Raw genomic sequence first — 11,371 nt, forward strand, 5'->3', positions numbered from 1 at the left:
AGCCCCAGATCATGTTTGAGATGCTGTTTTAGGTTCATAAATGGTAATAGTTGGTGGTTTAGATATTATAACTGTTTTGGTAGGTGTCGGAAGTCTTGAAGCAGTTGATCTCTTAAAACCAGAACATGAAGGCCTAATAAAACTAGCAATTACTATCTGGTCTTGTGAGAGTTGTGTACTTGAAGATGGTGTACCAAAACATGGAGGATTAATAAAACTAGCAACTGTAATCTGGTCTGGTGTAGGTGTAGGGTTTTGCTGGGCTTCTTTGTGGGCTTCTGTGTTACTGGGCTGGGCTTCTGTGTTACTAGGTTAGGCCTTATTTGTTCTTAGACGAATTTTTGGAACACTAATCTGTGGCTTTTGGCAGTAAAGATGGAGAATATGCCTGACATCATCCCCCAATTTCACTATCATGTCACTAACATCTTAGTCATTGTTCAACTTAACAAGGCCATCTTCAAACTTCATTCCAGGAACTAAGTATTACATTTCAAAATCCTTACTTTGGTATGATCCATGCTCCATTACAAAATCCAAAAGCTCAAAATAAGACATTTTATCTACTTCAACTTGGAACATCAACTTGGAACATAAGAGATTCACCCCATCATAGTGCAATTTTGCTTTGTTGTTAAGCTTGCCACCATGCCAAGCTTTCATAATCACCGATTCAGCCATCCCCCTACAATTTAATTTTATGAAATCTTTAACTACGATTAAAAGGGTTTAAAAGGTTTCAAGTCGATAATCATATAATAACATACCTGTTGTTGGTGGTCTTGAACGGTGGTTGATGATCACCTAGATTTGCTGTTGTTGATGATTGTTCTTATGCACTTCATTGTTCTCCTTTAGAGTTTTTGTGAGATGATTGAAAATTTAGGGTTTGGTAAAGAGGGTTTGTGTGTTTAAAGGCTTTAAGTTGTTTTAAGATGCAAAGGATTAACGAAATGGGAAAATCTAGATAACTTGTGCCACGTATTCTACCTTTGACACGTCATCACATAATCATCAACCACCTCAGCAATTTTATTTACTGGGTTAGTGTTTTTTAACGGGGGGACCAGTGTAGGAAAAATATGTGAAAGGTGCGATTGACCGAGGAAATATTCAAAGGTGAGACAAGCAATGACCAATGACGTCTAGTTGGGATTATTACAGGCCAATTTCTCTTTATATTTCGAATATGTTTGATTATCTTAACATATTTTACCTCAAAACAAATAAAACATTTTTTTTTAAATATTATAATTCTTGTTTCATCGAAGAGTATGGATACTCATAATCATGTTAGATTTCAATATAAAACATTTAATAACATTTTAAAATAATGATTTAAGAGAAATTATCTTGCTTTATCTCATAATTTTAGACTGCGAGGTATGGGGCGGGAGTTTGGGCGTGGGTAGGGGGAAAACGCCCAAGCCATCACCCCGGGTGGGCATGGGTTTCGGCGTAGCCCTTGGGGCATGGGTTTCAAGCAAGGCGTAGGGCGGTTTAGCCATCCTAGTTGGCTGAATATCATTGGCTCACCCGCCACGTCATAGCGGGCCATCCCAAAAGTTTTGAATTTTTAAATTCAAACCGTTGGTTTAGCCAAGCGGTCACCCCAACCGGTCACCCAAACCCCAACATCCCCTATAAATACCCCCAAACCCCAACCGGGTGGTCCATCCCAACCCCCACCGTGGTCCCAAACATTCGATATCCCCACCCTCTGCCCCAACCGGTCACCACAAACCCAACATCCCACGAACCCGCTATGGCATCCTGGACCCACAACGAAGAACTTGCCCTAGTCACAAGCGTCGTTGACGCTATGAAGGGGCGGCCACCGGGCCAAACCAAATATTGGACGGAAGCTTTCGCAGCCTACCGACTAAACGTCGGTAACGACCGCCACAACATGAACGCGTGCCAACATAAATGGCGCGAGCTACGTCCCAAGCTCGAGCGTTTCAAGGCTTACTACGAAGCCGTTCCCGAGGGCGAGTTAAGCCACGAGGACCGGGTGGCGGTGGCGAACATAGAGTTTCGCGGCAAGGAAAAAAAAGGCGTTCGACAAGATCGACCTTTTTGAAATTTATTTAACGCTTTAGGTTTCTTATTTTGTAATTTTTAGGTTTATGTAATTTTATAAATATTAATGAAGTTGTATGTATTTTTTTATAAATGTTTGTGTGATTTTTTTAAATTTTGTATATATTTTTTTTAAACTACCCTGCCACGCGGTGCACCCAACCCAAGCCCAACCCACGCCCCACCATACCCCGCGGACACGTACCAGGCAGTGGGGGGAGGCTCCCATTCCACGTGTCAGCACCTGCCCCATCCCAAACCCCACCATACCCCACAGTCTTATATGACCCCGTCGTAACATTTTAGCAGGTGAAAGTTTATGAATTTAAATTTCTACACTGTCAACTGGTCAGTGTTTTTATGTAAACTTTAAAATTTCATTTACTAGCTACCCCCAAGTCCCAACTGTGCCTCACTCTCATTTTTCCCTTTAAATAGACCCTCCTCACTTTACAAGTTCTTGCATCAAACTTCCAGTCTTTTAGAGGGTAGAAAGGTGAAAATAATGACAAGGTGTTGTCTTGTGTTGACTGTAGTTCTAGCAATATCGGTTTATGCCATCACTGCTAGAGACGTTCCAAAAGAAAATAAAGATACTATTGGTCTAACGGACCAAAAGAATGTTTATACTTTTGGTGGAACCGGCGGGTATAGTGGCTTTGGGAACAACGGTTTGCCCATTGGCGGGATGGGAACCGGAGTTGGTGTAGGTGGTGATTTTGGGGGTGCAAATGGTGTTGGTGGTGTCGGTATGGGATATCAATTTGGTGGACCTGGTGGCCCGGCCGGTGGTGTGGGAACTTTTGGAGGTCTTGGTAACGGCTTTGGTGGATTACCACCTCTCGGTGGTGGTGGTATTGGTGGTGGGGGTCCTGTGGGTGGTGGTGTAGGTGGCGGCGTGCTCCCTCATCCATAGAGTTGTTTTGTGGTCTCTACTTTCCAGCCGGTAATAATGTTCGGTTTGTTTGTGTGAGAGGGTATGTTTTGGTTTGTTTGTGTGTTACTATGTTAGTACCTCTTTTTTAAGTCAATGTATCTTTGTTGTTTCTCATGTCGTGTTTCTAGAATATTCGAACGTCTATTCATATTAGCTTATTTAGTTTCAGTTTATATGTTCCAATCATTGATATGTTGTCATTAATTTGTTGCATGTCTTGTTTTTTTTTTAAAGGAAAACTTCATTAAACAGAGACCAGCCCGACAAACCGACGGGAGGCCCAATCACAACCAACTAAACAAATTTACACCAATCTATCCACGACGTATCTATACATTTAGATCTATGAATGAACCACAAAAAACCGAGCGACCTAACGGAACAAAAAACCTCCTCCACTTTCGGAGCTTTACCTTTAAAGACTCTATCGTTTCTCGCTTTCCAAAATGTGTTTGTGAGAAGGGCAAGTGAGAGAAATACTCTCATTGGTTGAGCATGTGCCACATTAGCATTAATTTGTTGCATGTCTTGTTACTTACAGATCCACAATAAGGGGATATTTTGGTGTTTTTAGGGAGAGAGAAAGTGATGTGGAGGAGAGAGGGTGTGAGGTGGAGGAGAGAGAGTGTGAAGATGTTTGTGAGGAAAAATGATAAAAAATAGATGGATGTGAATTATGTAAGTGTAGAGAGGAGAGAGGAGAGAGAGAAAAAATGTGTTTGTGAGAAGGGCAAGTGAGAGAAATACTCTCATTGGTTGAGCATGTGCCACATTAGCACTAAAAAAACATCACCTAAAAACATTTCTATTGATGATGCTCTTATAATATCATTATAGTGTTTTCGATAGACGTGAAGTGGACACAAACCATCGTATCTCCAGAATGCATGTAAAACTTGTAATGGTTTTAAAACGATATTTCTAACTTTTTGCAAGCTATCACGTGCGAAAAATAATCTTGTTATAACGTTATTTGTTTTCTACTAAATAACGAGAAAAGGGAAATAAAGGAGAGTTTTGTCGTACAGAATAGATTGGGCCATTAATAGGGACGATAAGAAATAATAATTCGATAGTTGTATAATATCAAATTATAATATATCTGATATAAATGATAAATGATTTTGGTTTATATATGTTCTCATTCATTATATTTTTCAACCTACGTTAGAACCCCGTGTATTACACATTTGAATAAATGTATTTTATATACTAAATAATAAAACATTATATTTTTAAAAGTTTCTTTTATTACACGTGTTAAATAAATGTAATTTTATATATTAATTAATAAAAAAATTATACCTTTAAAAACCTCATGTATTGTACGGGTTAAATAAATGTAATTTTATATAACAAACAATAAAAAAAGTTATATCTTTAAAAAACACGTGTATTGCATGACTTGAATAAATATAATTTTGTATGCTAAATATAAAAAAAAAATATCTTAAAAACCCCGTATATTACACGTGTTGAATATATCTAATTTTATATAGGAAATAATAGAAAATATATCTAAAAAACTAACAGATATACTCGATACGTGATAGATATGGTGATTGCAGTGATGGTTTTTCAAAAGAAGATACAATGGTCAAACACGTTATGTTGGGGAATTTAAAAAACCGGATTATCAGAGAGGCGTGTAATTACTCTCAGATCAAATTATTTTAGTGGTTCAACCTAATAATTCAATCGGATACAACTCTGATTTTTCGAGAAATTGAACCAGGGTATGTTTGTCTGCGAATTGTCTGAACCAGAGAAAAAAAATGACCAAAAAACTTAATACGGATTTTGGGGTTAGGGAAGATTAACTCTCTAATGGCAGTTATCTCAGTATTTTAAACAAAACTGCCAATAAAACTGCCATTGTTTTAATATTTCAAAATGGGCTAATTTCTAGAAAATTAAATTTTCTGATACAGTTTTATTAAAACAATTTAATTAAAATAATTTTTTCCAAGCCAGGGGCTCTGCCCCTTGGACTACCCCCCCCCCAGGGGTTGCCACCCCTTGGACCCTGCTCCCAAGGGCGTTGCCCCCGGACCCCCCGCCAAGGGGCCGTTGCCCCCTTGGAACCCCCGTAGACTACGGGCTCTGCCCATACACTTCAAATTATAATAACTCACACAAGCGCGCACTCCCGCGGCTACTAACTTGCTTGATGTGTATTATTATTCGCTTTGATCACCAAGTCAATCCCGATTACATTAAAATATCTAACATTCCACCCCCATTTTAGCGTAATCCTTGATTAACTTAAACAAATTCACAACAATCAAGCTTATGCATAAATGAAATATCGCGACGATTGAATTTCACATTAGTATATTACACATTCCGAATATTCGAATATAGGGGTGTCGCTAAGGATTGAACCCTTTCTATTCAATGTAAGATTAAATATATTATGTTTTAATATTTAATCTAATAGCCATTATAATCATTTACATTATATAGATCAAAATATATAATAACCTATTAAATAATTAGTTGGTAATTGTTGATGGATCATATTATCCTTATTAACTAATTAGGTTTCCTCTTGGGTGCTTATATAAGGAGACTTATGTGGAGGTTAAAAGGTTACACACTTAGACAGATAACCTATTTAGCATAACATCAATTTCGACCTCCCTCTCCATAGCCGATCTCCCTTGTCGGTTTCATAATCACCATCATCAGTCAGCACCCTAAGGAGGAACCAGATCACCTTGACAAAGATGTCGAACTCCATGTCTTCTTCTCTCACTGGATTCTCCATTGCACTGTCTGCGGTGGCAGGTATGTTTTCATGTTTTCAATTATGTTTATACAGAACTGATCCAACACGTGGTATCAGAGCATATGTTGATTAGTCGGTTCTGTTTTCGTATCCATCAATTCTGGGATAGAAATCTGGAAAACGGAATTTTGATAACTTAATAAACCTAACAGCCGATTTCGAGTCATAAAGGTCCACTCGAGATCACTGTTTTTGGATAAAGATTAATTATATGTTCACTCGAAATCAACTGGGTTATGTTTATGACCGAGATCTGTTTAAAAACTATTAAAATTCAGGTTTGGGTTCCAGAATTAAGTTTTAATTTTTTAGGGTTCATCACATGTTCTTAGGAAAATTCGAAATTCCTTTATGTTTTGGAATATGATTCGGATTATTGAGTGTTTTTCCTGTTTTGATCTGATTTTGTCCTCCAAAGATTTTCGAAAACTGTTATTAGGTAAACAGATTATAATTTTTTCGAAATATTTGATAAGATTAGATCAGCACTAAAATAGGAAATTACATCTCAAAATCCCTAAGAATTCGAATTTTCAGTTATGTTTTCACAATAACAGCTGTAACAGAAGTTTCGAGATCAATTTTAATGACCCGAGACCAAGATCTCGACTCGAGACCACAAGATCTCGACTCGAAATCATAGTGTTCTCAAATCTTCACAACTCGAGACAACGATTTCGACTCAAGACCACAAGGTCTCGACTCGAGACCACTGAGGTTTCGACTAAGGGCTTAAATCTTCACAACTCAAGACCATGGTTGCGAATCGAGACCTCATCAAGGAGTCGAGATCTCATAAAACACAGCAGTCGAGACCATGATTACGACTCGAGACACTGAGGTTGCGACTCGAGACTTTAATGAGTCGAGACGTCATAATGTTACAAGATGAGTCGAGACTTGACTCGAGATCTCACTCGAGACCTCATAACTGAGTCGAGATCTCACTCGAAACCTCATTATTTTAGGCTGTTCGATCTGCGCTAACAGGCGGTTTGCTATTAAATAATTGGTTTTTGTAATTACTTAGTTAATTAATCAGAATTAGATAATGTTTTTACAAAACCAAAATAGCTTAACTTGAAAGAGCTTTTGATGTATCATTTCTGGTCAAAGCTGATTTGATACATCTACTTATCATTCAAGTATTACGAAAGCTATGTTAAGTGTGCATCATAAACATGAATGTCTTAATATCTGGCCAAAGCTGATTTAATTTCTTCATAGATAGCATACTTAACGAGTGCATAACTAAAGTGATTGTTTTATTTCTGGCCAAAGCTGATTTGTCACAACCACTTTGCACACATGCTTAAATGATTACACTTCTGGCCAAAGCTGATTTGTCTTTGTTTAAGTAGAATTTTAACTAAGTCTATTATTTTGATGTTAGTAATAGACAATATCACAGCTTCATTATGTAAAATGGTCATTATTTATGCCTGCCTTAGTTTAACATGCCCTTAGATCACAATAGGACTTCTTCCTTAGTATCATAACTTGCTCATCTTATTTCCACTATCAGAGCCCAATTGCGGGATTTCACCTTTGACTGGTGATAAGTTTGCTGCATGGAAGTATGCTCTCATGCTTACACTTCGATTGTTGGACTTTGACTATGCTCTAAGAGAGAATAAGCCAGCAGACCTTACTACTCAGAGTACTGCTGCTGAGCAGTTGACTCATGAAAAGTGGACTAGGTGTAACCTCATGTCTCTCATGTTCATGAAGCAGTCCATAAGCAATGCAATCAGAGGAGCCATTCCTGATTCTGAAGATGCTAAAACCTACTTGGCTTCTATGGGGGCACAATTCAAGGGGATGTCTAAAGCACACGCTAGTACCGTTATCCTTAAGCTAGTGACAACTAAGTATGATGGGAGGAGCGGCATTCGCGAGCACATCATGATGATGAATGACATGGCCAATAAGCTGAAGGGGCTGGAAATGGAGATCAGTGATGGTTTCCTCGTTCATTTCATCATTACTTCGTTCGTCCTTTGAAGCATTCAAGATCAATCACAACACTCAGAAGGACAAATGGACGATGAGTGAGTTGGTCGCTATGTGCATATAGGAGGAAGAGCGTATGAGGATGGATCGCACCACCGATGTTGCTAACTTCACCACCTCCAACTCTAAGAAAAGGAAGAACAATCATCAGAGGAAGGATGCTTCTAAAGTCCAAAGGCCCAATCCCAATACAAGTGCACCTTCCAGCTCTAAGAACTCCTTAGGCAGAATCCACTGCAAGATCTGTAAAAAGACAGGACACATGCAGAAGGAATGCCCTGATTTTAAGGAGTGGCTGGCTAAGAAAGGTAACGATTATTTTATGATACTTGAGTCCTATAATTTAAATGTTCCTCCTAATTCCTGGTGGTTTGATTCTGGTTCTATGATTAATGTTACCAATTCAACTAAGGGATTCCTTACAATCCGGAAGCTGGAAAGAAACCAAAGAACGCTTAAGGTTGGGGATGATCGAGAATTAGAAGTGAAGGCCATTGAAACATTACAATTATTTATGAAAACTAGTTTATGTATTAAACTTTATGATACCTTATATGTTCCTGAGGTAACTCGGAATCTTGTATCAGGACCAAAGTTAGACATGGACGGTTTTATTGTTTCCCATGGTCATCGCAAACTCTCTATCCTCTATGATTCTGTTCTTTATGGTACTGGTATTCTGGATGGTGGTCTCTATAGATTAGAACTAGATGATTATTTTTCCAAATATTTGTTGTCATATAACACTAATGAATCACTCACAAAGATGAAAGAGAAACGAGACTTAGAAACTTCATCCATGTTGTGGCATCAACGTTTAGGCCACATTTCAAGAGAACGATTAAATCGTCTCGTAAAGGATGAAGTCTTACCTCCTCTCGATTTATCTGATTTTGGAACATGTGTCAAATGTCTTAAAGGTAAAATGACATTAGTGAATAAGAAAGGTGCCACTAGCAGCTCTAATTTATTAGAACTCATTCACTCTGACATTAGTGGTCCCTACCAAATCGCTGGCATAACAGGACATACTTCATTTATCACTTTCATTGATGATTATTCTCGTTACATGTACTTGTATCTTTTTAAGGAGAAATCTGAATCTCTAACAACTTTTAAAGATTATAAGGCTGAAGTTGAAAATCAATTAGATCGTCAGATTAAAGTTGTGAGATCAGATAGAGCCGGTGAATATTATGGAAGACATACTGATGTGGGTCAAGCTCCTGGTCCATTTTATGAGTTTTGTAAGGGCCAGGGGATTATGAACCAATACACCATGCCTGGTACACCTCAGCAGAACGGTGTCGCTGACAGAAGAAACCGTACCCTTATGAACATGGTGCGCAGTATGTTAGCCAACACTAATTTACGATTATTCCTCTGGACTGAAGCGTTAAAAGCAGCTGTTCATATACTCAATAGAGTTCCTTCTAAGTCTGTCCCTAAAACTCCTTACGAACTTTGGATAGGAAGGAAACCGAGTCTTAAATATATGAAAGTATGGGGCTGCATTGCTGAAGCAAAACTTTACAATCCTTTCCTAAGGAAACTTAACCCAAAAACAGTTACCTGTTTCTTTATCGGGTATCCTGATAACTTAAATGGTTATCGTTTCTATTGTCCTTCTCATATCACCCGTATTGTTGAAACCAAATGTGCTGCGTTCCTGGAGGATTTTAAAGGTCAGTGGGAGCAGTACCAACCCTTACGAAGAATTGCAAGAAGTACAAGACGCGGGAGGGAGAGACTCGTCGCTTACCATTACTCCGATTACTCCTCTTGTACCCAATGCAACTACTATACCTGAAGCTACTGCACCAACTCCAAATTCACCTCTACAATCAGAACCTATCATACCTCATGACGAAGGCACATCAAACGCTCAAAGCCAAGACAACGCTGAACCCGATAATCCACTCAGTAGGTCATCTAGGCAAAGAAGGCCTACTAATTGGGATGATTATCTTACCTACCTGACTAAAATGGATCCCGGAAAGCTCAATGATCCTATCTCTTAATGAAGCCATAAGCAGTGATCAGTCTTCTGAATGGAATAAAGCAATGATTGATGAGCTTGAATCCATGAAGAAAAATGACGTTTGGGATTTGGTAGAATTACCCAACGGTGTCAAACCCGTAGGATGTAAATGGGTGTTCAAAACAAAACTGGATCCAAATGGGAACGTTGAACGCTACAAAGCGAGATTGGTTGCAAAGGGCTACACTCAGAAAAAGAGACGTTTTCACCTGTCTCTCGTAAAGATTCATTAAGGATCGTCATGGACCTAGTAGCTCATTTTGATTTAGAGCTGCATCAGATGGACGTTAAAACCGCTTTCCTTAACGGAGACTTGGACGAAGATGTTTACATGAAACAACCTGAAGGCTTGAAACCTGAAGGTCGGGAGCATCTAGTCTGTAAGTTGAAGAAATCCATTTACGGGTTAAAACAAGCATCACGTCAGTGGTACCTTAAGTTTGATGAAGTCATGAAGAAACAAGGTTTTATGAAGAATCAAGTGGATCGATGCACCTACCTCAAGATGAGTGGGAGCAACTTTACTATACTTGTCCTTTACGTAGATGATATTTTATTGGCAAGTAATAGTTTAGACATGTTGCATGAGTCGAAGCGGTTACTCTCGCATAACTTCGACATGAAGGATCTCGGAGATGCTTCTTACGTCATTGGCATCGAAATCCACCGAGATAGACACAAAGGGATCTTAGGATTGTCTTAGAAGGCTTACATAGATCGTGTCCTTACACGTTACAACATGCAATAGTGCAAACCCTCCGTCGCTCCAGTAGTTAAAGGAGATGTTTTCAGTTCATTCCAGTGTCCGACAACAGAGGTTGAGAAGGAGCAAATGAGCCAGATACCTTACGCGTCAGTAGTCGGGAGCCTGATGTATGCTCAAGTCTGTACTCGCCCATATATCGCTTATATTGTTGGAATGCTAGGCTGTTATCAGACTAATCCTGGCCTAGATCACTGGAAAGCAGCTAAGAAGGTACTTCGATATCTGCAAGGGACGAAAACTATAAACTGACTTATAGAAGAAGTGATCATTTAGATGTGGTGGGCTATTCTGATTCTGACTTTGCCAAATGCAAAGATGACAAGAAATCCACTTCGGGCTATATCTTTATGTTAGTAGGCGGCCCTATCTCTTGGAAGAGTCATAAACAACAGTTGACCACAACTTCCACTATAATGGCAGAATACATTGCTGTTTATAACGCAACTTGTCATGGAATGTTGCTTAGAAATCTGATCACTGGACTCAAAGTCATTAATTTCATTTCTAGAGCATTGAAGATTTACTGTGATAATTCAGCTGCCGTTAGTTTCTCGAACAGTAACAGTTCGACTAGAGCTGGTTTATATCTCGATACAAAATATCTGTTCGTACGTGAACGAGTTGAGGAAAATAATCTTTATATCGAGTATATTAGTACTAAAGATATGCTTGCGGATCCGATGACTAAAAGTCTCCCTCCTAAGTTTTACGAAGAACATGTTCGGAATCTGGGATTTAGTA

General features: G+C 38.8%; 1 protein-coding gene across 1 annotated transcript; it reads left to right on the forward strand.

Moving 5' to 3' along the window:
- The first annotated feature begins 2,515 nt into the window (after positions 1 to 2,515).
- Positions 2,516 to 3,192, forward strand: LOC110899064 (glycine-rich protein 5-like). The gene has a single exon (XM_022145942.2). The coding sequence runs from the start codon at positions 2,588 to 2,590 to the stop codon at positions 2,996 to 2,998; it is 411 nt and encodes a 136-aa protein (XP_022001634.1). The 5' UTR covers positions 2,516 to 2,587; the 3' UTR covers positions 2,999 to 3,192.
- The last annotated feature ends 8,179 nt before the right edge of the window (positions 3,193 to 11,371 follow it).

This window comes from Helianthus annuus, chromosome 4 (genome assembly GCF_002127325.2).
Source record: "Helianthus annuus cultivar XRQ/B chromosome 4, HanXRQr2.0-SUNRISE, whole genome shotgun sequence".
Lineage (NCBI taxonomy): Eukaryota > Viridiplantae > Streptophyta > Magnoliopsida > Asterales > Asteraceae > Helianthus > Helianthus annuus.